Source organism: Tympanuchus pallidicinctus, unplaced genomic scaffold (genome assembly GCF_026119805.1).
Source record: "Tympanuchus pallidicinctus isolate F22 unplaced genomic scaffold, pur_lepc_1.0 scaffold4, whole genome shotgun sequence".
NCBI lineage: Eukaryota > Metazoa > Chordata > Aves > Galliformes > Phasianidae > Tympanuchus > Tympanuchus pallidicinctus.
Genome location: NW_026294758.1, coordinates 4,403,066 through 4,430,432, shown reverse-complemented (window position 1 = coordinate 4,430,432; position 27,367 = coordinate 4,403,066). Strand labels below are relative to the sequence as shown.

The 27,367-nt window shown below is 38.9% G+C and overlaps 1 protein-coding gene across 1 annotated transcript; it reads left to right on the top strand.

Moving 5' to 3' along the window:
* On the top strand, positions 1 to 27,289 carry UGCG (UDP-glucose ceramide glucosyltransferase). The gene is made up of 9 exons (XM_052701402.1): positions 1 to 243; positions 15,697 to 15,838; positions 18,859 to 18,961; positions 19,892 to 19,993; positions 20,365 to 20,477; positions 22,177 to 22,355; positions 22,755 to 22,841; positions 23,263 to 23,452; positions 24,825 to 27,289. The coding sequence occupies exons 1-9, from the start codon at positions 146 to 148 to the stop codon at positions 24,993 to 24,995; spliced, it is 1,185 nt and encodes a 394-aa protein (XP_052557362.1). The 5' UTR covers positions 1 to 145; the 3' UTR covers positions 24,996 to 27,289.
* Positions 27,290 to 27,367: the final 78 nt, after the last annotated feature.

Below are 27,367 nucleotides of genomic sequence, written 5' to 3'. Positions count from 1 at the left end.
CGCCTGGCAGAAAGGCGGGGGCAGGCCGGACCGCGCCGCGCTCCGTAGTGCGGCAGGCACGGTCGCTGCCGGGCCGGGGTGACGCGTCCCTCCGTTCCTCGTCCCTCCTCTCCCTTCGCGGCTCCGCAGCTGCCGCGCCTCGAGGATGGCGGTGCTGGCGCTGGCCCTGGAGGGACTCGCCATCTTCGGTCTGATCCTCTTTGTCGTGCTCTGGCTCATGCACTTCATGTCCATCATCTACACGTAAGCGCGCGGTTGCAGGGCTCGGGGCTCCGCCGTGCACCTGCGGGATGCGGCTGTGCGGGGAGGGCCGGGGCGCGCTGCGCTGCGGGAGGCGGCGTTCCGCCGTGCGTTGCCGCGGTGCTGCCGGCGCGGCGCGAAGCAGCTCGGTTAACAGCGCTGTGCGGGTCGCGGAGCGCGGGCTGCTTTTCTTTTCGGTGCACAACTCTGTGAAGGGATGACTTAATGCGTGGTGACGATACTAGTAAGAAAACAGCGTGCGCGCGTGTGTGTGCGTGTGTCAGGGGCTGCCTGAGGCACCGGCTGGTGGGGCGCTTTACCTTGCGCTGAGGGGTGTTCGCTCCAATGGCGGACGCACAAAGCAGGTTTCTGTGTGCGCCCGCGGAGGGGCTGTCCGGGCTCTGTGGGAAGGGACTGGAACGTGCTCCTTTCTCCGGTAGGCCTTGGCTTTACTCTATCGTCAATAGGAGGCCACTGTTGCACCACCATAGGTGTCAGAGAATACCCGGGTTTCTGTTTGCCTTCCTTTCTTGCTGTTGCATGCAGCGATAGGCACCTGTGATAAGTGCCTGCCCTTGTTGAAGACAGAGCTCCTCTTGCCTTCACACATGCTAGGCGTACCTCTGCTGTCCTTGGGTATGATTGTTCTGCTCTTCTTTTTCTCACGAAGAATCCCGTGAAAGGTCTGATCATTTTTTCACACTGTGGTTGGGTTGCATCTGGGTCTTATATTTACTCAGGTGCCCAAATTTTTTTTCTTGAAAACCAGCATACAGGTTGTGCTGGGCATGAATAGCGGTGTTTCGGTACCATGTGTTGTAGGGCTGTCCTGGGAAGAGGCTGTGGGATACCAAAGGCACAGCTGGCTCTGGGCAGCTCTCAGGCAAACAGCCCCTTGTGTGCCAGAACTTCAGCTTCCCTGGTAAGTGCATGTGCTGCTGCTGCTGCTGATAAATATTTAAGAAAGAGTGGTGGCAGCTGTGAGGGACAGGAGGCCCAAATGGAGACATGGGAGAAGGCACGTGAGAGGATAAACAAGAGAGAACCAACAGAAGGCCATAGGGAAGGAGATGTTTTTGGCAGCTTGTGCTGTACACCCTAAGTACAGAGAGAGGGTGTGGAGCAGTGCAGGGACACCTCTAGATGGACTGAGGGTGTGCCGTGCGGAGCTGTGGCCAGCCCTGGTTGGGTGCGGACACCCTGAGCCTCTGCAATTCAGAGGGTTTGCAGTCTGTAGGTGAGTCACACCAAAGCAGGTGCACCTGCCAGAGGAATAGTTAAAGAGCTCCAAATATAAGTAAGGTGCGGCGGAAAATAATTATGCACTGATGTCCTACGTCATCTGAGTGTAAGATGCAGGGATACGAGGAGATTGGGGATGATCTTTATCTGTCTGAAGTTGAGTGTGGGGAAGGGGGAAAAAAAAACTACCCTGGAAGTTTGGTTGCATTCTGCCTTACCTCAGTATCCAAATCAGCAACTTCCTGTTAACTGACAATAACTTCAAGTAGAATTGCTGAAATTGGGACTGTTGTCTCTTCCAGTAGCTGCTGGACATGGCAGGCAGCAGGCAGGCCTGGTGTAGCTTAAAACTGCTGTAAATGAAGTGGCAGTGACATGTGAATAGAGCCGTAGGTTTTTGTTACTGAGAGTTTGTGGTGTGCCTGCGGTTTGCTTATGGGACGGCAGCGTGATAACAAGCTGGAAACTTGCCAGCGGGACAGATGATCAGTAAGAATGGAGGCAGACTCACTCCAGTTTGTGCTACCCCTAGAGGAGAATGTGCCTGCAGCAGGGTTCCTGAGACCAGCTCAGAAGATACAGAGATAGGAACTGACCGTCTCTGCCCATGAGGTGGGTCAGTAACATGGCTTTTTAGTGTTTGCTGCAGAAGGGTGGCCCTTGGTCAAGGCTGAACAGCTAGTAGCACTGAAGTAACCAAGCTACAAGCTGTGCCATGTTGCTGAGGCTGGATAGAGGAGCTGCAGCAGTTATTGGATAGCTATATAGAAACAGGAGTGCTGCTCCCCAAAGGGTGACCACTCAGCTGTCCTTTACTTGTGCTGAAATTGGAGAAGTTCTGGGCACTTACAGCAGACATCCCAAGGAGGTATACTTGTAGTGCCTGTGGTGATGCTGGAGCTGCTAGGATGGATACAGCTGCTGGTGGATGTTTACAAGGGAAGGACCCCAAAAACCAATCATGACTAGTGCTGTGGCCTGGAAGTGCTGTTGGTTAAGCATAGTTACTCATGCCCCTCTGTTGTGTGTTGGGTGTTTGTTACAGCATGCTGCACCCTTCCCAAGGTCACTGAGGTGTCAGGGGGTCTTCTCTGATACATGGAAACTCCTTTTGATCACAGTGAAAGGATGTAACATGGCAGTAGAATTCTGTCATGTTTACCGCATACTGAAAGCTACTTAAACTACGCCAACTACAGACAGCAAAGAAGAAAGATGAAACTAATTAGTCCTCCCATTTCTCATGTTGTGTGATAATGTTGGTTCAATGTTTGGTAAGTGATTGGACTAAGGACTGTTCTCAGCCTGCTGCGTCTAGCAGCGTTTAACTGGTGGGTTGCAGGGACTGAACTGTGCTATTGGAATAAAACAATGTTAAAACTTTTCCGCAAAGCTTGCACCTTGTAATCCTCATCCTGTGGTTCTCTTTTGAAATTTTGGGTGTTTGATTTTAAAGTAATAATAGTGAGAACATGTGAATTAAGTAGATAGATGGATTGTACATGTTCGAGAAAGTAAACTTTTCTTGTTTTGAAACACTGTCAGCAATTGCAAGGTTAAAGAGCATTTCAGTCGTATTGGTTTCCATTATAATTGCTTTAAAAAGATGTAGGTTTTGGATATCTAAGGTTGAGAAATGCCAGTTGAGAAACTATCTGCTGTGCATTCTCCTGTGTCGCATTTGCTAAAGCTTAATCTGCTTCTTTACACTTTTCTCCCCTACCACATTTTCCCACTGTGAATGTTTTTGATTTATGAAAAATACAGTGGGTTTGGTAAATTTCACTTTCCTTCAAAATGAGCAGGTGGGTTAAACAAGGAGATTCAGACAGTCATACTGCTAAGTCAAAGGGCATTCTACAAATTGTCTGAAGTGCCTGATTTGAAACCAGTCTAAGTTTGTTGCTCTCTGTGTAATACCGAGTCAGTGAAGTAAAAGAAATTAACATAGGCCTAATGCATCTTTTTATTGCTAGTAATTAGGTAAAGGGCAGTTTGCATACATTTACTCTGTGTAATAAGGCAATGGTTTCTGACCTGTTTGTGTTGCTTTCCTTTATACCCTACACAAGTCTGTGAGCAAGGACCCTTGTGTGCATATAGCTGCTTGAATTGAATTTGAACATTGACTGATCCTGCAGGAGTTTAGTGTTGGATGTTGCTGGGTATACTAATTCTCAAACCATCTGAAGCTGTGTGATTGCATGGACAGCTAAAATGGACTTTCAGAACGAAAATAAAAGGGAAGGCAGTGTGAATGATGTGCAAATAAGGAAAGGATTTACAGCATTAGTCAGGAGACTAAGGAGTAAGTTTTGATATTTTAGCGTTCTGTTAATCTAAACTAATGTTAAACTAATGATTCCTAAATAACTTCTACTCTGAAGATATGCACAGAATGGAACAGATGCCTTCTTAAATCAGGGGGAAAAAGTAAACAACTAAAGCTGCCTTTCTCAGGGCTAATGGCACTCTAACACATTGTGTTTCTGAACAACTGACTTTCAAATTCTATGGCAGTGGGTTTGCTGCTTTAACAGTATTTGAAAATAGATAGTTCTGGTTTAATAATGATAGGTGTTTTCTGAACATTCTATGTCCCTTCCTAAAATAAAGCTGGCAAACAAAGCCCACAGAAGCTAGAAAAAGCCTTACTTAAGTGTAATCTGATATGTTTACCTACTAAAGTCTTCTGACTTTAGTCTAAGAATGAAAGAAAGCCTGTGTTTTATACTTCTCTAGAAACTCAAATTGATTATTTCAGCTCGTATCCCACACAAGGGTGTACATAGCAAATACATTCTAGGTCTGAGGACAGAGGATAGGGTGTTGTAAGTTTGGGAAGTTGTGTTCTGCGTGGCATCTCTGAACTACATTGAAGTTTGCCAGTGTCAGAGAGTTCCTAATAAATGCTTGGTGAGTTTCTTAATGTGCTTGCAACTTCCTGCTGTGTTTTCCTGGTCCACAAAATGAGACTCTTGGAGTCATGTTTCGGTTTTGAGTCTCCATTGTTCTTGTATCTGTTGCCAGTAACAATTGTAATTGCAGAGCTTTTTTTTCTTTTAAAGCGAGCCATAGCCAGCCAGTTGGTACTGATGTTGCTCATTGTCCTTGCTTGCTTCCCATCTGTAAGTGGAAGGGTAGTGTCACACATGGAATTAATGACCATATCTCTGTTCCTAGTTTTTACAAATAATTTAAGTGTATGGACATTAAACAGTAGTCAATGAAAAATTAATTCTTTAATCGTTCTGCATCTAGATGTAATTAGACACAAATTACTCGCGTAATCCAAGACTTCCAGAAACTTACCAAAGAAAGAAAGCTCCTACATACAAGTGAAAACATATATAATACCATTAGCATAACGCGTAAGCATGCAAGGATGAAATTCAGTTTGCAAAGATTCAGAAAACTCAAGTTTACTGAAGAACTTATGCAACTTTGAAAAGCTTTCTAAAACATGGGTTCTAAACAGACACCAGCAAAGCTCTGTTTGACACCTGCTTTTTGAGTTGTTTTGATCTTTGGGATAATAATTTTTTTTTCGTCTGTGTTCTACTGTCTCAGTGCCTTCAATTGTCTGTCCCTTGCTGCTTGGTCTATGACTTGTGTCCAGGCTTACTCTGCTCTTCTCTAATATCTCTGCTTGTCTTTGATGTTGTTCTTCTGACTTTTTGCCTGTTGCTGTAGCTGTTTCTGTGTTTGGGCTGTCTTGTTTTTGCACTGCCACTTTCTGGCAATAGACTGACCAAATTGTCTGTTAAGGGCTGTAGTTACTCACTTTGCCATCTCGGGTGTGTGATTGCTTTGGTTTGTGAAAGTGCTTCAGAGGCAGCTACCAAGGGAGGCAGTCTATGTGCTATCAAGTATTCTGGAGCATCAGTGAGCTAAGATGTAGATGAACTTCCATGGAGATGATTTCAATGCCTTTCTCTGAAGCTAGAGGTATCCTTCCCTCTTGATGACAATCAAAGCAGAGAACTGAGAAATTTGGTTGTACTGGAGCTTCTCCAGGAAATGACTGAAAGACTTCTAGCAGATGCAGAATGCTCTGTCTGTTCTTGAGTTTGTTTTTCTTCATTCCTCGGTCAAGTCTTTACTGAACTTTTACTATCTAAGCTGAAATTTTTCATGCAAGTGAACAGTTTTTCCTGTTGCATAGCTGATGACAAACTTGATGTAAAACACTGAATTTAACATTGGGTTGTTATCTGTGATTTTATCTGTGTGGAAAAGGGAATAGAGCAAGCTTGCGACCTCTGCTAGGAATGTTTCAGCAATAATTTCTGGAGGATTAGAAACAAGCAAAAAAGGACTTGCATTTTTTGACTGCAAACTGGGATGCTAGAGGGGAATGAAAAGTTACCTGAGGCTTTTCTTTGATCTTGGTAACACTTCTGTCTTTCTGTTCTCTCAGCACCACCATCTCCTCTATCTCTGCATTGATGATGGACCCTACTTCATGCAGAATTCTACAGATACTGGCTGCAAGTACCACATCCTTATAAATAGTTGGATTGCTTTTTCTCAGTGAGTGACAGCATTGTGGCAGAGAGAAATTGAAGGGAGCAAAGCAAAGGTAGCAAGTCAAGTACAATTACTAGGGAGGAGTGGGAGAATCAAAAAGTATGGGCAAGCACAAATGTGTTGGATGCCGAAAAGCAAGCAGAAAACTTGGATGCCGAGTTGAGGGTCAGTTTTCAGCACAGAGTAGGAAGCTAGTGTTTTAGACTGGAAATACCATTTGAAGGCTCTGTTCCAACCCTCTGCTCTAAGCAGGGCTAACCTAATGCTGATGGCTCTATGCACAGTGCGTGGTTAGAGAAAACAATAGCTTCTTGGTGTGATAAAGCATGGGAACCACCACAAGTCTTCAGAACTGAGATGCAAAAAGTCAATGGTTTTTGACATCTTTATTAATGATTTATTGATGATACAGAGCTGGGAGGCGTGGCTGCCATACAGAGGAACCTGGGCAGGCTGGAGAAGTGGCCTGACAGGAACCTCGTGAAGTCCAGCCAAGGAAAATGGCAAGGGATAGCTGCATGCATCTGCTCTGGCTGGGGATTGACCATTGGGAAAGCAACTTTGCAGAAAAGGAGCCGGAGGTGCTGGAGGACAGCAGATTGACCCTGAGCAGTGATGCGCCTGTGGTAGCAAAGAAGGCTAACAGCATTCTGGGCTGCATTTCTGACCGGTTAAGAAACTTGATCCTTCCCCTCTACTCAATACCACTGAGTCTGTGTGTGGTGTGCAACGTACAGTTTTGGGCTGCTTTGATATGAGACATGGTGGAGTAAGTCTGGCTGAGAGCCAGAAGGATGCTGTCAGGGCTGTGCAGAATCTAATGTGCAAGGAGAGGCTGAGAGAGCTGGGACTGTACAGCCTGGATTAATCTTAGGGGGAGTCTTATTAGTACTTGTAAGTACCTGATCTGGAGAAGTTAAGAGTTAATTTTTGAGTTATATGTAGTAAGACTGTGTTTGAATAACTTTTTGTGTTAGAAGATTAACACTGAGGGAAAGCAAAACAGCTCAAAACCAGAAATCTGAGTGGTAATAATGTGAGAACAAAACATTTGTGTTGGAGGCAATGAGAAGGCTGGTTTTTGTTTTGTGTTTTCTTCTTTTCTTTTGTTGTGAGCCAGGAGGATAAGATACAGATGGCAAACATTGAGGGAGAGTGTGATATTACAGGCTCTTAACATGAGTAATTTGGTAGAGGCCCAGATTAAAAATGAGCTAGGATAAATCTAAAGGTAAAGAATTGAGGATACCATTCTCAGATTGGACACGTTGTCTTGAGAGAGAATGGGAGATGGTGCAGTGAATGTGACAAGTAGGCTGTAAGAACAAACCATGCCTTCCTGATGAATAGCTTGTGCAGAAAGATGAAAGACTATAAGATTTGGAGCAGGTAAAGCAGAAGACTACATTGAAGGAAGCTCTTGAAGTGAAATAGATTGTGTAACTAGAAGTAGTGGAGGTTTTCAAGCAAAGAGGCATTTCAGCCTTAAATGCTAGCTGCAGAGGAGGAAGCTGAGAAGTGAGATGAGGAAGAATGTGCTTTGTTTGTCTGCTTGTGTAATGGTTGAAGACTTCAATGAAGTTAAGAAGCTGAGGCTTTATGTAAACTAAATACTCCTGTAAACGTCTGGTTACTCTAGATTAGTGGAGATGTTTAGGTAGAGGGTGGTAGACAATGCTACGTGACTTTAGGAATGAATTTGTGGACTTTGTCAGAACTCGTATGTGGCATGCTAAGTATGTGACTAGTTTTACTGGTTTACTAAAGCACTCTTTAGTCCTCATATCATCCTTCCCTGGGAACTGCTGAAGTGTGCAAGGTCATTGGGATTTTAATTTTTTTAATTGAAAGAAGTTTTTTTTGTTTTGATGTACCTATCAATATCTTGCATTCTACAAAGGGCTGTGGCTTAAAGGATTTTGTGTTTCAGAATAGATAAAAACCTGTAATTCTTGCTAGGTGAACAGTTTGCATTTCTGAAGTATATTGCAGTAGTTGATAAATGTCTACACTAGTTTGTTCCTTCTCATATTTGGCCTTGGTTAATTCGTACCTTGGGTCACAGTGAGGTTGTAGCACACGTAAAATGAGTTTTACACTATCTTCTGATCAGGTAGGATAAAATACCTCTGCAATTGCAGATAAAGAAAACCAAAGTGGAGTATTGTACTACGTGAAAGGCTGAGACTGTCTTTGAAGTACTGCCTGTGACTTGTTGCTTTGAAACTGTGTTTCTCGAAGCAGTCTGACAACTTCACGCGTGATTCAAATGGACTGATCTTATTAAAACAGCCACATAACTAACAGCTCATCTGTGTTGCCAGTTTATTTTGGTAGTTGCTTTAGCCTTTATTCTAGACAAATGATCATTCCCCTCTTCAGAAATGCCTCCTTGAAAACCAAAGTCTGTTTTGTTGGTTGTTGTTTTTTTCTGACCCCTTGAATAGGTTTGTCTCAGCATTATCAGCACTGTAATCCACAGAGAGGGCCCTGTTCAAGTGAATATAAACAGTAATTCTTATGGTGGCTGTGAGTATCCTTTAAGTGCTTGTTCTGAGATACTAGTTCAGTTTATCCGTTTAGTAATGAATTCTGAGGTGATTGTTGCTATGGTTTAATAATGATAGCATGCTACGCTTTATTTTAAAGCAGAAGAAATATTTCTCTGACTACACATACATCTTTCTCAATGTAAAGCATCCATGATACTGAGACAGTGTACAGAGCTGTTAGAGGAAAGCTTCCAAGCACTTTATTTTTTAGCCTAAAACAGCACATGTTTTTCTTGCATGGTTTGCTAGAATAAGGCTGTGGGTGAAGTGAAAAGCTTTCAGGCTATTCTTCACAGGGATATGCATTGTGAACTGTCAAATGTTAATAGCAGCAGCAGCATCCTGAAAGTGAGAAATCCTCCCTGTCTCCATTCTTACAGGCATGGGGAAACAGGCTGGATTTTCAGGCTGATGGAGTTTCTCAAAATTAAGATACTCATTCTTCCTTTTAAACAGTTTTAAAGGTGAGATGAAATGCGGATGTTCCATAAAACACTATGCCTGCAGTGCTCTTGTGTAGACTGTATAGTAGTGAAGGAAGATAAATGTTTCTATTGAGCATCTATGTCCCCAGTGTTGTCCGTACTTTGGCAGTTTTCAATTTATTATTTTTGAAGAGAGGAGATGAAATTTACCAAGGTGGATATTCTGGTTTGTATCTGCTGGAAAGAAAGCTTTTCTGAAACCTCTAATGTTGTGTTGAGTACAGAAGTTACTCCAGTACTTTCTTTGGAAGGTTTATATAGTTGCTTTCTTTTGCTTGTAATTGCTTCCTCGTGTTCTTTATTGGAAATTCTTCAAGGTCTCCTAAGAGACTTGCAGTGACACTGCTCTTACTGCTTTGCTGATTATTTCTATGGTCCAGACAAGGCATGTAGCTTTTGCTGGACCTCATCTGTGAAAACGAAGGAAAAAGGATTGACGTGATATTTTTGTATTTGTTCATGTAGGTATTGAGCCATCAGTTTTTTTTTTTCTTGCTGAAACTTTTAGGGAAAAGGGGCTGTGAAAGATTGTGCAACAGGGATCTATTCGTGCAGTGGAAGCAGTAGGGGAGCAGCTTGGGTCTGTAGGAAGCATGTGATCTAATATTTAGCAAATGAAGTTTTTGTTTAAACTTGTACCTTATGAAATGAGCAGTAAAGAATTATGTTCTACCTACAGAATGGCAAAGTCAGAAAAACAAATCTTCTTTGAAAGATCTTCTTTGTATTAGAAGATTTCATCCTTAGCTTTGTGGGTTTGATTATGCTGTAGTAGCTGACTGCTTTGGTTGCTTTATCAGGCCTGGAGTTGTTGCCATCCACTGGAGATGTTCTCATAAATAAAACACAAATTGCATTGCATGCAGCTCTGAAATTGCATAAGACTCGTTGCAAGCAAAAAAATGTTTCTATTTCTATGTTCCACTGGCTCTTAATTTGCTGCTCAAAGGGATAACCTAAATCCCCTTCTACTCCTACACCTTTCTAAACATTTCTGCTTTTCTAATCTGCCTTCAGTGAGCATGTGGCTACATGGTGACTCAGACTCAGATTTTTTTGTGGGATAGTTCTGTTTGATCAGCAGGCTGATCCAATTTATCTTGTGGCCCTGACTGCTTTATTACCACCAGTAGGCTGAAGGGTGTGGGAGAGCAGAAACAGGGCAAGAATTGCTGTTTTGATGGCAGCCTGCAGACAGTCTATAAGAGAATGCTCTATGTTCATTTCAGTACTTACTGTGTTCCAGAAACGGCTGTGATGAAGACACAGTGCTGTGTTTTTGTTAAGCACATGCCAGAGTACACTTCACATGCGCTGTACACTGACTACCCAGGTTTTGGGCTGTAAAAGGATTCCCATTACTTCAGGTTTAACTGCAGTCTATTGTATGGGAGTTGAGTCTGTTTGTTTGCCTTTCATCTTGTGGGCATGGGGATAAGAAGGGGAATGGGGGAAGAACTTCTAAATTTTGAGAAAGGGGCAGTTTGCTAGAGATTTGAGGTTGATATCTGAAGTTTTGCTCATTTCTTTCTAAAAGATATGGCATTCATCTTTTTTTTTTTTTTCTGAACATGGAGTTTAAAATCAAAGTTAGTGACACAAAATCCACCTGTGAGAAAACGCATTACAGATTCCTTATGCTGAATGTGGTGTGACTTTTGCTATAATGTGTCCAGCTGTTCAAAAAATACTTCTTAAAGCATTTCATTTGTGTTTGAAGGTTTAAAGTTAAACAAATTGCACTAAGTAAGATTTTTATTCTGCCTTGTGTGGTTGTATTTATCTCTACTAACTGAACTACTGCTTCCCATAATTGGAAATGCAGATTAATGTTTATTTTCTGAGAATATTTACCTTCTGGAAACCTAGAATTATCACAGTTCTACCTCAGTCCATTTTTTTTTCTTAAGTCCTTTACTTCTGCTTTGTGTGTGTGTGTGTGAATCATTTGACTCTTAAGTATTCCATTTCATTCCCCTTTGGTGCACCTCTCCATCATGGTATCAGTGTGCTATATGCTAAGGACCTTTGCCCTTTCATCTGTGTGCTATGTGTAGTGCAGGAAGAAATTTGTATAGAATGTCAGCGGAATGTATTTGATTTGTCTTTTACCCACAGCTGGTATATGAGGGAGCAGTAACCGACTGCAGCATGACCTCATCCTTGTGCACATTTCCAGAGGAAGTGGCTGGGCTCCCTGCACTGCTTTGTGCTGGCATGGATCCTCCTCTGACCTGTGGTGAGCGTGCTCATACTGCTCTCCCATGGGCAGCTTGGCTCTCTGGAAGCCTGCTGAAGTCAAGGGAGGAAGGAGCATGAGCTCGTTGCTTTTTTTTTTTTTTTTTTGCTGATCTCAGCAGGCTCCTTTCTGAACATGCTTTGAGCTTATTGCATCCTTCCTGAAGCAGCTCCAAAATTAATTTGGCAATCTCGCTTTTTTCCTTCCACTTCAGGACTAGTTTTCTGTTTAAGTGAGTCAAAATAGCTTACAGCAGGATTGTATGGGCATCCATACTGTCGCAGTGTCTTGTTTGGCTGGTGTTGACAGAAGCAAGATGGTTAAGGAGTACCAAGGGATCTCTGCTGTTAATGATGCCCCAGGATTGTCTGCTCATCCTTTCAGCAAGTATAGTTGCTAAGTTAAATGGACAAAATGCTGATGCTACAACTGACATTACATTGTGGTGGTTTAAGTGTCTTGACTAGGTCACTGTGGGACCAGACAAATGGCAGCCCCACTGTAAGAAGAACAGCACATCCCAGAAATGGAGAAAAAGATGAGTGCCTCCAAGTAGCAGCCTACGCTTGAAATGATTCAGCTGTATGATGAAACCATACTCTGGGCAGCAAAGGTTGAAAAAGGATCCAGGTGTTTAATTCTGCCTTAAAGAATAATTCTGGGCACTTGCTAGGAGACCTGTGCTGGTCTGTTTTGCAGTTTCCAAAGCCATCTGAAATTGAGCAGGTCCCTAAAAGTAGTGTAGTAGGCCTCTAAGTATGCAGTAGAACGTTGTGTTCATGAATCTGTGTAAAGCAGTATGAAAAGTACTTGATCATGCATTATTCTAGTTTAGATATGTCACTGCAACATCTTTTCATCAGTCTGTGCTAGCACACCCAAAGATGCTTTTCCTCCTGCTGGTGTAGATGAGCGCTGTATCAGAGCTGTTCAAGCAGACTCTTCCTACCCACCTTCGCTGGCATTCATTTTGAGCGTGTAGCTCCAAAGCCAACAGTTGTCTTGAATCAGTGACTAGGATAAATAAAATTTGGCTTTTATTTGTAAATAAGAATGCTCTGTATTTATAAAATACAATGTGTGTTTTTGGCTGCTGAACTGTGAAACTATAGTTGTACAGCCATTGCTGCTTCAAGGTGCTGGAACATGTTTGTTATTAGCATGGAAATGTCTATACACTAAGATTAAAACGGTTGGATTTTTATTTTGACCTTTCCTCGGCAGCTACTGTACTTAATTCTCCTTAATAGCTACAAGAACATTGTTCTTCACCACAAGCTTGCAACAAATACTTTGAAATTACAAAGCAGCACTAACAAGACTCTAAAAATTATTAGTTTTTGTAAAGCCAGGATTGCTGACCTTTCTGTGAATTTAAGAGTTACCTGCACTACTTTGTCTGGACTTCTCTAATCTTTGTCCATAAAGATACCTGCTTTTGGAGATGTTTTAGTGCAAGACATTTATAGAAAGTAATGAAAATGTGGTGGTGATCTCACCTTCTTTCCCTTTCTGCTGCCAAAAGAAGCAGGACCATCTTCCTTCTCATTTCTCCTCTTTCAGTCAGAGAGATGTTATTCTGTAGCAGATCCTGAACTCCACTAATCCCTGTGAAATGACTCAGTTGACCAAGAAAACTGACTGGAGGATGTGTGTAGGAATTTGAAATTACAGACAGAGAAAAGAGTCTCTTTCCAAAGTAATGAGCTGCTGGGGCATCTCAACTGCTTGTGCAACTACAGCCTCCAAGGGATGTCTTCAGTCCTTTCCGGGTCTTGTTAGCGCTGCTTTGTAATTTCAAAGTTTCTGTTGCAAACCTGTGGTGAAGAACAATGTTCTTGCAGCTATTAAGGAGAATTAAGTATAGTAGCTGCCGAGGAAAGGTTAAAATGAGTGAGTAAAATGTTTTGTTTTTCAACTACTTTTAATAACCATTGTGACCCAGCAGTCTACTCTAGCAAGCTTTCTTCTATTTGCTGGAATACTCAACTACCTGAATGGCAGGGGAGGCAAGGTTTAGTAGGCTAACTTGATACGGATTGCCAAAGATTTATCATGTAGTAACACTGGGCATCATAACTCATTGAACTGAATTTCTGCCTTTTGAAGTATTTATACTTCTGAGAGAAGACATCTAAATTGTAAATAAGTTTCTATAGATTTTGCAGATACTCCTTAGACAATATAGGAGAGTTGAATCGCAGCTTATGGCTCCATTACGTATCCTTCTGCTGCTCTTTCCCAACTAATTCCCAGCACCAGGCTGCTTAGATGGAATTTCAGTGCTTTGTCTCCTGATGATTGCAGGCTGATGTATTTAACACATGTCAGTGTGAAGTTGTTTGTAGATAACTTGGCTACTGTTCTTTCACACATGGGACATGCAAGTGCCTTTAAATAGCACTTTAAATAGTTTTTATTGTTTCCTTGATGTAGTAGTGCTTTCTTGCAGCTTATTTCATTAGGCAGGGTTAGGGAAAAAACAATTGATTAAGCAAGAATGTCTGAATAGTCTGGGTTAAGTTCAGTGCAAAATAATGCATAATATGAACCTTGAAGGTTCCTATTCTTTCACTCCTAACTGCTTTGCTTGCTCAGTGCTGGTGAAAACCACTACGATCACAACACCCATCTGAGAGAACTGAACCACAGAACTGACAAGTTCCGATCAAAAATATTGCTTCACTATCTGCTATTTCATCCTACATTTACAATGTAGACCCTGCATGTTCCATAGAGTGTGACTTCACTTAGAATATATATGTTAAAAATATTAATGTTAACTTAGCCTGATATTTTGACTTCCCTGTTAAATGTTAGCCCTGATGTTGCAACTTATTTCTCACAGTAGTTGCTGTTTCTCTGGTGAAGATAGATTTCCAGCTGTTACTCTTTTATTCTTGCTCAGGTTACACTAATCTGCAAGTAGCCTTTATCAGTGTAAAATGATGTGGCCTACTGTTTTCTCTTGCTCCGTGGGGTCTAACAGGGTGCTGTCTTACCTTAGTGTCATGATACGTGTAGCTCCCAAGATGGCATTTTAAGGTACCATGCTAGAGTCAGTCTTACCATGCTGAGGCATACTCTTTCAGGAATCTTGGTCTGAGATGCATTATAGCTGATTAGATCCTGATAATGCTACGTGCCTCACTTGCAAATTTTTTGTTAGGCATCCCTCACACCATGTCTATGCTCTTTCTTGTGTAATTCGATCACCTGCCGAATCCTACATGTCAGCATGGTTTGTAACACAATGCCTTGCGAGATTCTGCAGGTTTATCACTTGCTGCTTGTAATCTATCACAGTCCTGCTGCATGTCTTCATCTGTGTTTCTTCATCTTCTCTTTCCATTCACTTTTTCCTTTTCTTCAAGGGTTTTCTCAATATACAAACCCTATTTGCACTGCTACAGCCCATTTAAAAATGATTATTTATTTGCATTGTCTACTTATTTTTCTGCCCCTCCCCACTCCCCCACATTGTTCACAGTAGCATTATTCGTGCTTCCTTAACACCCTTGTTTCCTGTTGTGTTGATGTCCAAATTGGCAATGAGGTCTTTGTGATAGCTCTCAGAACTACTTAACAGTTTCTTCACTTTGGTCTGACTGCCCCTTGTCCATTAATTGTTTGTCAGGACTATATTAGTTTACCTCTGCAGTGGCTTGGTTTTGATGGCACTACGAGGACATCATCTTTGTGTCTTATGGTTATGCTGCTGCAAATAGTGCTGTCCTTCTGGTGTCCAGCTGCAAACCTCTCTTGAAGAAGTGTGCTGGGGAGACAGATGAAATGGCACTTGTGAGAGTGTCGTTGTCTTATTTCAGCATTCAACAGAATGCTGTAGAGAACTGCTGGAATCTCCTCTGTTAGTAGAGTAACTAGATCAGTAACTTTACTTTCTAAGGCATGTTCTCAGTTGATCTTCATCCCTTCCTCAAAGATGTTGAACTATTTTTACTAATTCCTATTTTTCCCTTTGTGCTTTCAGCTTGCTTTAAGTTTTGCATACATCGATGTAGGAAAAATAACCTTACCTTTTTATTTACAGGAGGCTGTTTTCTGATTATCCTGTTACAATAATGATTTTAAACAGTGTGTAAGAAGGCAGAAAAGTTTGCCCTACATAGTCTGAGGAAAGTGATACTTCCATTGTTTAAAATTGATCATATTTGGAATTTTATCTGAAGTATTTAAGAAGTTGAATAAGATTGAATTGATCTTATCTAATGCTATGCATTCTCTGACGTGCTGTCAACAGGTCTGAAAACAGCTGTTGATTCTACAACTGAAAGAAAATTTCTGATCACAATTTTAAATTTTGAATTTCTTATTTTTAACTGTATTTTAAATGGAGTTCTCTAGCATATTTTGTTTCATATACAGTCGTATTTTATGTCTTCTGCAGGCGCCTCCACCTAAATAAGAAAGCCACAGATAAACAGCCATATAGCAAGCTTCCTGGTGTTTCACTTTTAAAGCCGTTGAAAGGTGTGGATCCTAATCTGATCAACAACTTAGAAACCTTCTTTGAACTGGATTATCCCAAAGTATGTATACTATTTACAGTCTTTCCTTCTCTGCCTCTGAAAATCCAATCAGTGGTTTGTGCTAGAACTGCTCAACTTGATTGTATAGCGAATTGTTCTTCTTTCCACAGCAGATGTTACGTGTTCTGTATGTTCCAGACAATATTTATTCCTCTTCAAAAAACTACTTATAAAGAAACATGACCAAGACTTGAAGACACTGTACTCTTGATTTTACTAAGATTGGTTTAATCATTGCTCCAGTCCTTTCTTGTTTATGGGGGGTACAATCTTTAAAAGACCGTTGCCTTTTAAGAGACCAACACCCTTCATAATTCCTGTAACATATTTTGTGAAAATAGCCTGAAACTTACTGGTGGTTCTTACTGATGTGCTCTGTAGCAAAATGTGGCTCAGTGAAGTACTGCCTCCAAGCCACTTAATCATATCCGGAAAACAAATAGTTAAGAAAAGCTTATGTTTGCTCTTGAATGCTGTTTGACTTTGTAATATGAGTGATAAGTAAGGTAAGTGATAAGTGTCAGATGCTGTCCTTGTGTTAAGGACCTTAAAGGGGAAAGACTTGTTGCGTCATTTACTCTGTGGTGTATGGTACTGTGGAATGGTGGAATACAGTCTATTCCTAACACATGTAGTTTGGGTTCAAACTCTTGATATCAAAACTTTTTGCTTCAGTTCTTCTCAGAATTGCTTAGGGCACTGCTGTTTCCTTTGTAAAAGGACAAAAAGGATGAAAAAGGACGAAAGCACATGTGAACTCTGTAGTGGGTTTTCTTTGTGTATTCTATTTAGGAGTAACTTCAAAGCTCTGTCAAATAGGGTTAAAAAACAAAAAAACAAAAAAACAACCAAAACGCTTGCAGTTGACTACGAATTGGATTGTTCCTCTCTAGTAGTGTTTGAGGCCTTTCAAACTCGAGGCATGCAGACTTGAATCATTCTGACTCCACAGAAAGTACAATAAACATTAAGTATAAAAAAAAAAGTTCAGAGCAACAAGATCTCAAAGTGTTTTATAGCTATAAATGACCTATTTTGAAATTTGTCAGAAACATCCCCATTTGTGTTACATTTAAATTAACCCAATTCTGGTCTTTGTACAGATAAATGTCTTTGTATTTTCTCTGCTCTATTCATGTATGTTGTTCTTTAGTTCATTATTGCATACAAAGGCTATTTAACATGAAATAAAGTTTTTCTGCTGAAATGTTGTCATGTCAGTTTTCTGTTACTCATTCAAAATTCAATTACTCATTGAAATTTTTCAGAAAGGATATAGAGATGTTATTCCAACTGTGGATTGAAGATTTTTATGAATTACTAGCAAAAAATAATTGTTTCACATAAGTAAGTGGATCAACAATAAAGCACTAATCTCTTCAGTTGTTAATTTCCATGACTCACAATGTAAGGGTCACTTCTGTAGTAGTTGGAAGATCTGAATACTACTTTATTGGAACTTATGGAATTTATATGGAATTTACTTAAATTCCATTTTATTTATAAAAATGATTGGAATCAAACAGTGTGCACTCTTTGGGCTAATTGGCTTTATGCTTGCACTTAGATACGTAGCTGCTTTTGTCTGCAGCACAATATTCTGAGTGAACTTGCTCTTGCTGGGTTTTTGTGTCACAGTGCCTTTTCTCCACTTGAAATGATGTATTTATTCAACTTATTTCATCCAGTACTGGATGACATTACTTGTTCCTCATAAACAACATGAGAACTATCATTGAGCTTATAGGCAGATAGCCTTTGATGTTGAGAATAATTTTTTCTTGTATAGTTCCTGGAAAATGAAGTTCTGTTTTGCTCACCAACTGCAGCTTTTTATTTATTATTCCTGTATCAAATGGGATTAAATCATTCCTAATGAGGCTGCCTTGTTTCACTTTTTGCCTGTAAGGATGACTTTGAGGTATTTTGATCAGAAATTTACATTTTCTGAATTGTATTCTTAGAATTGGTGTGCTCTTGACTTGTAATGCTTCAAGATTTGATCAGGGAGATGGGAAGGCTATGTCAAGAAAGAAGTAGTCAGGGAGTCCATTACTAATGAAGAAACAAATGCCTCTTTCAAAACTTGCAGTCTCAAGACATGTAGTTGTGTGTGATTCTTAAAACCCTGCTTTTTCACCCAGTGTCTGTAGCTCATTTAGTAGCTATGTAGGTTGACTGCTGAAACCGGTACAGTTTCTTCTTGCTAGGTTTTCTAACCTTTGTTCTGTAGAAGGGAAAATGTACATTCTGTGTTCCTGCACTTAGCTTTATTGTATGATGAAGTGTACCTTTATTGGTCTCAAAGGGCTGTCATCCTGCTGTGTTCTGCATTATGCATCTACAGAATGAAGAAATGGAAGCTGTAGTCAGGTGTACAGTAGTTTGTCTTAACATGATCTGGAGTTTTGTTAAAGAGATGAGAAGAATCTGGTTTGTGTCAGTTTCATTTTTAAGTCTCTTATTTGTTTTACTGTCCAAGTATTCAGAGTATTACAGACTGTTGGTAAAGATCAAATTCCAGCATAGTTCTGGCACACAGTGCTTTGGCTGAAAGGTGAGATCTATAATCCTAAAAGTACTTTGGGTTATATTCTGCCATGGAAGTGAACATTTCCACAGCTTGTAGCACCTTCCTTTAATATTTGATGTACTATAGTTTTATAGATTATAAACTTCAGATTCATATGTGAACAGAAATGCAAGCAGGGTTAGGGTGGAATGGAAGCAGGAGCAGAAACTTCAGCTTCTTTGTGTAATGTTCTGTTTTGTGTTCTTCCCAATAACAGGAAAATGACCATTCCTTGCTGCAGTAGTTTACAGGGACATGGAATTGTTTTCTTTTTAGCAAGTCCTTGCTGGAGCATTAGGTGTTATTTAGCTGTAAAACAACCCCTTTTATTTTTAATGCTATAGCAGTGCTATTCATTTTTTCCAGTTTGCTATGCTGTGAAGCTTTATTCCCTAGGCTATAATTATATTTAATATGTGCATCTTTTTTTTTTTTTTTTCCTCACTAGTATGAAGTACTACTCTGTGTACAAGATCATGATGATCCAGCTATTGATGTCTGCAAAAAGCTCCTTGGAAAATACCCAAATGTTGATGCTAGACTGTTTATAGGTAAGCAGTGCATCTCCAGCGTGGGACTTCAACTTATAAAGATTTTTAGGCTTTCAGCTCTGTAATAGTGTTCTGAAAGACCTACTTGTCTTGTTCTTCCAGTATGCATTCTGTGACTTAATCCTGTATTTGAGCAGAGTATAGAACTAGATTTGTATTCGTAATTTGTGATCTCATTTTAAAAGCAAACAAAAACAACAAACTCTAGGAAAAATAATTATTCAACCTCTGCACCCTTTTTCTGCTAAGTCTGGAATTCAACAGTTTGAATCTTGTTTCTACACTAAATTAAATATGCAGGAAGTGACTTAAAGTTCTGGCTGTATTTGAGCTTGAGGTGTTAAAATAATCTGTTTTCATCAGCTTAGAGACTGTAAGTCTGTTTCTTACTACTTGTTTGCACAGAAGGAGGAAGGGGATAGGAAAGGATAATTAGAATTAGATGACATGTAATAAGCAGAATCATATCTTTTAGGAGCAAAAAGTTGTGTCTCTGTATTCTGCTCCACTCCCCCTTTTGCTGAGGTTATCCTAAGGTGTAAAAATCAGAATCAGGACTCGAAAGAAAAAGCAGTAGGCAATATTTACTTCATAAAATATAGTAAAAAGCTTTGTAATTCTACTCTGTTATTAACCTACCATTTTGAGGAAGCATTTGAATGATTTTCCTTTTTAATTCTCTTCTAAACTGTAGTAAAAAAAAAAAAAAAAAATAAACAAATGTGTAAAATTCAAATCTTTTCATAAAGGTGGACTTGTAGAATTGAAAGGTAAACATGTACTGATTTTCCAGCTAGACTTTTTTTTTGCAGATAGATTAAAAAAATCATAAAAAAAAAAAAAGCCAACAAACAAATGAAGAAAAACCACGCACACAAAAAAACCCCATTTTGAATATGATGCTTGCCTTTTTTTTTTTTTTTTTTTAAGGTGGTAAGAAGGTTGGCATCAACCCCAAGATTAACAACTTAATGCCTGGCTATGAAGTTGCCAAATATGATCTAATATGGATTTGTGATAGTGGAATCAGAGGTAGGTGTGTATTGTAATGTGCTGATAGTTTTTTTGCCCTTATTCCATATAGGTTAGCAGTTGTAAAAGATTATTTTAATTGAGAACAGAAACAGAAATGAAGTCTGAAGAATTCTTTTCACAGAATAAAAATTTTCAATCTTTAAGGACATTGGTCTTGTTTTTGAAAATACTGTTCTTATTTTATTTGCTGATTGTAAAATAGTAATACTGATTGAAATCATTTCTGACAGTTTATTTCCCCGAAGTTGCGTGCACCAAGCCGTACCTGCTGTTGACAGTAACATGAAAATCACAGTACTGTTATACAGTAGCCTTCTGCTAATGATGGAATTGCTCAATGAACTGTCATTTTCTTATTTCTTGCGTAGTTACACCGGACACTCTGACAGATATGGCCAACCAAATGACTGAGAAAGTAGGATTGGTCCATGGTCTTCCCTATGTTGCTGACAGACAAGGATTTGCTGCCACCCTGGAACAGGTCAGTGCAGTGTGTGTGTGTGTATGTATTTAATACATTGTTGACTAGAAGTTGTATAGTGCCTCTTGCATTTTTCAAGTGAAAGGAGGTTTCTTTTATTTGTAGCAACAGTTACAGTTTAGACTGTCTAGGATAGCTTGTAAATGTTTGGAAATTCTACTACCTTGCTCTAGACATCAATTCAAATCTTGTTTGCTATACTGAGTGCAGGATGAAAATACAGGATTTTATTTTAATAATTACTGGCATCTTAGTAAAGAAAAGCTATGAGCTCTGACTTTAACTAGGAAAACAAAAATGACTGTAAGTTAGAGAAAAGTCCTACTTTTTTTACAGTACTACTAATACTTTTACAGTATTATCTTATTTATAAGCAGAACCTTTGGGAACAGGACCTAATCAAAGTGTATGTTCTATTTTCTCTTAATACTCTCTCTGCTTTCCATTTTCAGCTGAGATGCGCCCTGTACAGGAAGTACTCTTTTCTTACACGAATTTTTTACTTGAATCTATTTGAATCTCCTGTCTGTATCAGGAAGTTCTGTAGATCTATATTACAAGCACCACAGCCTTCTTAAGTCTGAACCTTGCTCTTCTGTAGGGCTATTTTATGTCTCCTAGTGTTTGTTTAGAAAGAGAAGGTGAAGAGTTGATTCCTGTACACCATCTTCATATCGCTTAATGTTATCTGTCATGTTCTTCTCTTTCTCCATTCTCAGTAAGTTATTCTCAGTAGAATGAGGAGATTGAGTTTTGTCTGTTCCTCGTCTCTGAAGGCAAATATTTAATAATTTCTTTTTACTCTAAGCTGGCATAAATAAGGCATTTTGGTCCTATTCTAATAGTCAAAGACAAAACTGTGAGAAAACAGTGTGGAGAAATTCAGTAGAAAGAGTGTACCCTGAGTGAATTTTTTTTTTTTTGAAACAAAGTCTGAATTGATTTTCTTAAAAGAAGAGAGCAAGAAGCTACAACACAACTCTTATTGCTACTTACTAAATAGCATTTCAGTTATTGCTTCTATGCTCCTGGAAGAACTTTTTGCTTCTAGTTCCAGTGTACCACAAGGTCACCATGCCTTCTGTTGAATAAGCTGATGTATTAGTAAGACTGTCAACAGGATGAGTAGCACTAAGATGCTAATGTTCAGCCTTGGCAGTCTTCTTCTAGGAAACTGCTGGCTTTGTTACTGCACCTTGTATTTTTAAAACTTTTTCAGTCTGAAGTGTCTTGGCTATTTCATCCTGCTACATTAAACAAAATTTCTTTGCTTCTTTACTGCTGTGTAGTAAGCTTCTATAAAGTTGTATGCAGTGATCCAGCTAAGAGGAATGAGACAGTATGTCTGTTAGCTGTAAATAATATATTATTTGAGTGAGTAGTAGTTTTAGTTTTACTATGTGTGTTACCTGAGAACAGCCTAAATTAGAAATGTAGTATTGAATAAAATGTGGCATTTCAATATAAAAATTCAAGCTGTGTATTGAATCCCTAGAAATAGAGTCCTTATCTATTAGATTTCTCAGATTTAGTGTTAAGTTAGACTTCTTACTTGGGTGGTAAAGAACTTGCAAATATAGGATCATTATTGGCTACGTTTACAATTCTTTCTCCTTGAAATACATACAGAGGAGAGAGTTGTCAGTAGTAATGGCATAACTACATGGAGAGCTTAAATGCCTTATCTTGTTTTTTGCAGGTTTATTTTGGAACTTCACATCCAAGGTCATATATTTCAGCCAATTTAACTGGCTTTAAGTGTGTAACAGGAATGTCGTGCTTGATGAGGAAGGATGTCTTGGACCAAGCAGGGGGATTGATAGCTTTTGCACAATATATTGCTGAAGATTATTTTATGGCCAAAGCTATAGCTGACCGGTAAGACCACTGAAGCAAGCTTTTGTTTGAAATAAGGTTTGTAACTGTTTTCACGTGTTACGTGCTATATATGTAGGCAGTCAGGTCAATTTCATGTATGTGCACCAAGCATGCTTATGACATGTGCTTTCTTCTGTCAATTCTTGGAGAGATATACTCAAGCCCACATCAGCTGTTTTTTGTTTCAGAGAATTTAGGTATATTGTTCAGGAAATATTTACTATCTTCCAAGCAAGAGATTTGGTAAAAACATTTTTTTTTGCTCTTATGCATTGTAATAATATAGCATATATACTAAAGAAAATATCAAAACTTAATAAAATTCTTGAAATGTTTGTTCTGTAGCTGTTTTTGCATTTCTTATTTGCATGCTATTAATAAAACACATTTATTTTTCAGAGGGTGGAAATTTGCAATGGCCACACAAGTTGCAATGCAAAACTCTGGTTCATATTCTATTTCTCAGTTTCAATCCAGAATGATCAGGTAAAATTTTAATTCTTACTTCCTCTCCCTTCCATTCCTGTCACCTGTTTCTGGTGAGGTTAACCTGAAAATGGAGTGAATACTTCTCTCAAATTAATTTGTTAATAATGTCGGGAATGCTGTAGTTTCGGTACATGTCTAAAGGTGCTGACTTTGCAAGGAAGTGAGACTCATGCATGAGTAGTTTTTTTTTTTTTTTTTTTTTTAAGACTAAAAACCTAAAAAGAAAAAATGCAACAAAAAAAAACCTGGTTACCTTTTAAATGTTTTACATAGTGTTTTTGAAAGGGTGATTTTCTTTTTTGCCGTTAAATTTGGAAGTGTAAGTTAAACAAGATTGATGGCTCATCACCCGGTGAGTTAGGAGAAGAAATCATAAGAAATTACATGTAGTCTGAATTGTTTTGTTTGTTTTTCCTAGATGGGCCAAACTGCGAATTAATATGTTACCTGCCACAATAATATGTGAGCCAATTTCAGAGTGCTTTGTTGCCAGTCTGGTTATTGGTTGGGCAGCTCATCATGTGTTCAGATGGGATATAATGGTGTTTTTTATGTGTCACTGCTTGGCGTGGTTTATATTTGACTACATTCAACTAAGAGGTGTTCAGGTATGTCACGTTTCTTCTCAGAGGTTATGAAAGCTGCTAATGCCGACTCCTTGAGCAAACAGATAAATGTGATTACAGTGACAAGATACTTGATATCATCGAGGAAGTGCTAGGTCAAATCCTTTTAACTCTGCCTACCTGCTAACTTCACTTGAAGTACCATGAAAGGTGTGCTTGGTTGTGATCTTATTTTCTTTGTGCACTTACTTCTAACTAGCCTCCTCAAGTTGACTTCTGTCTCCCTTTCACACTTTTGCATTTGTGTTTCCAGTCTGCTATATTTATGCATGTCCAGAACTCTAAGCTTTTTTTTTTTTTTTAAAAAAAAGTACAAGAGTAGCAGCTCTGGGATTTTAGTTATTTTTTTATCTTCAATTTTTCTTCTCTCTTTCGTATCTTGAAGCTTATGTGTACAGTTTGTGTACACTTAAACATACTTATTCTGTATTTTAATACTGGATATAATCTAATTTCAAAAATAAAACCTCCTTGTCACTGGAAGAAGGGAGTCTTCATTTTTGAAACTTTCTATATTGAAAGACAGCACAAATCAGAAAAATACATGCTTTTCTGATGCTGTAGTTCTTCAGACTAGTCTGTCTACTGTGACTACCCTATTCCATCTAAATCTGGTCCACAGTTACTTATGTGTACAAATTATGAACTAATTCTCATCATACTGAAAAACATTCTCTTTGTATTTTAAGAATTCCTAGAAAGAAAGGCTTGTTCTGCCTGATCAGTAGAGCACTGGTTTAAGTTGTTTCTCTGATTACTGTAGTTACTGCATGATATGTACATGGTGCAGTAAAAACTTTGTACCTGTTCTTCTTCTTCTGAAGCCTCTTCAGTTTGCAGCTCTGCATATAGCTAGTAGCTCTCAAAGGAGCAGTAAATTCAGAAGGGCTGTCTGTAAACATTTTTTAATCTCTTTTTCCTATGCAATTAGCCAAAAGCTTGGTTCTTCTAATTTCACTCCCTTGAGAATGTGTGGTAGCCTACTCTCCAGGTGCTGCTATTCTGGGATCTGTGGCATAAACCTTTTGCCTGCTTTCAGCACAATTTTACAAAGCTTCAAAAGAAAATAAATTGAAATTGTGACTCTTTGTCTTTTGCTTTGCATACAAGTCACTTCTTGAACCTTCTGGGTCATTCTGCCAAGTATCTCATGTTTAATATGGGTAATCATATCCTCAGCGAGAAAAACTACTTGGTTTCTAAATAATAGAATATGCTCTTGATAATATCAAACTGTTAGATAATATCTCACTAAGCGTTAGAATAGATTTGTCTGCAATACCAATCTTTCACATTACTTCAAAACTCCTTTGGAATGGTTAGTATGCTTAAATATTTGTTTTTGTATTCCTAGGGTGGTGCTTTATGTTTTTCTAAACTTGATTATGCAGTCGCTTGGTTCATCAGAGAATCCATGACAATTTATATTTTCCTGTCTGCTTTGTGGGACCCTACTATTAGCTGGAGGACAGGACGCTACAGATTACGTTGCGGAGGCACTGCAGAAGAAATCCTTGATGTATAGCCACAGCTTTGCAACTGTGACTGTCAAAAAGAGAAAGGGGGATCGAAAGTATTATAAATTGTTTATAAAAAATACTTCTAAGAAAATCTACCTTCAGTAGTTTTATTACTTGTATGTTTTGGTATCTGTTCTTTAATTTAATTTATTTTTTGCATGGCACTTGCATATCTGTGAAAATACATCTGTAGTCTTGGCCAAATGGTATTTTGCTCCTATGTACAAATAGAAATGGAAAGAATTGGTTCTGATACGTATCTGCTATATGAATATTCTGCAGTAAACTCTTTTATTTTTTATTTTTTATTTTTTTAAAAAAAGTATCCTTCTGGATATGAATGGCTTCTTACTCCATGGTATGCTGGCCTAGTAAAGCCAGTGGTCACATAGTTATTGTCCAGCTGGATTGCACAAGGCTATACCTAGTAATATCACAGAAAAAAGTACATTGTTCTCTATCGTATCCCATTAAATTGAGCTAGTAACAGGACCTTGGGAAAGAAGCTCTTAAATGCTTTATGCCTACCTCTTGTAGTTGCTGCAGAACAAAATGAACGGAAAGTAAAAATGCTTAGCAAAAACAAATTAAAATAAAGCTGGAGTCCTGTGTTTATATGTATATATGAAATACTTTAGTTGTTGCAATGAACCAAAAGTGGACTGAGTTTGATAGGGTGAGGTGAAAGGCATTACTGGTGAGTCACATATTGTGAGCATCTTTTGGCCAACTCTAATCTGGTTCTGTCTTGAACCTTGTTAAGCACTGTGCTGTAACTAGCCTAGCTGGCCCCCTTCATTGTTTCCATCCTTTTTAAGGGGTGTTTGGCTTTTTTTTTGTGTGTGTGATTGCTTTGACTGGGGGGTGGGGGTGTATGTGTGGGACTCAGAAAAGGACAGAAGGGAGCAGAAATACATTTCAGAAACATTTCACACAAGCTATTTTCTTAAAGCAATGTATTAAGAATGTAATTTCATGATGCAGGTATTTAAAATCTTTTAAAAGTGAACATATGTATGCACAGTAGTCAAAAGTAAGTATTCAATTGCAGTAAATATTGTGAATATATTAAAGGTTTGGGTGAAGTTGCTGTTACTAAAACTGTAATCTTAATTTTAAACATCAAACGAAGTCTACTCTTGGCTTTTTGCCGTCTACTGTTAGTCTAGCCTTTAAATTGGACTTTGTATTCCAGTTGTATGACTAAAAGGACTAGATTATAATGCATGCCGTGTTTTCTGACCCTGTCCCTGTAGCTTGGTTTCCAACCTTATTGTGAGACTTTCCAATTTGTGGTGAACTGGACTTGTTTTCTTTAAACATTTTTTTTTAAAAAAAAAAGCAAGCAAAAAAAACCAGCAAAGCTAGAGAGGGATGTTGCATAAGCCTTTTGTTTTGATAATTGTATTTATGCTGCTTTACTTCAGGTGGAATGGAATATTGTCACGATAAATGTGAGCTGCTGATGACAAGGCTCTTGCCAACAAAGCAGCTCTAAAAGTTGAATTACGTGTAGCATATTAGCAATAATGATATGTATTTATAAAAACGGACACTTACCTTACTGAGCCAATCCCTTAGCTGTCATATGCTACACACTAGCATTGTGTGTGTACATATTAAACATACTGTGGGCCAAAATGCTTCATCCATCTTAATGTTTCTTTTGCCTTATGATAACATGGAACTCTTTAATGGGCATTTCTGTATGAACAAAGGCTTTTGATTGCGTGCTTCATTCTTTTCATGTGAATCAGGAACAAGTTTTTCCTGAGGAGAGTTGTGCACTGAAAGCTAGTCTAGTTGTGACCCACGAAAACATAGTTTTTAAGAGTTTTTACATAATTGAATTTTGCTGACAATGTTTATATCTTTGTTTTATGAAGTTTAATGCCATTCATTGCACTGCTGAAGTGAAGCATAGCTTGCAACTTAGCTTTATGCTGATTTCTATGCAGGCAGTGGAACAGAAAACCAAAAAAAGGCTGAAAAGACTTCATTTACAAGATGTTAAGTGGGGATAATTGTTTAACCGGGTGCTTTTGTATTAGCAGAACCATCTTTGTTCAAGAAAACTGAAACTTCACTTGAGCAAATAGTTTTGTTTGGGGTATTGTCTGGTTGATTGAAATTGAAACCAACACTGTCAAATGTTGAAGATGCTACAACAAAACTTCCAAAACTAAAAATGGCTGATGTAAAGTTGTGTTGTTCTACAGGTATGTAGAATATACCATGTTTATTTAAAGTCATTGTTTTTCTTTTATTTAAAAATAAATTTTGAATATAATGTTTGGAATACAGTTTTTGGCCTTTTCTTTAAAGTGGTTGCCTTTGATTTTAAAGTGCTTATGGCAGCTTTGGATTTGATTTCTGA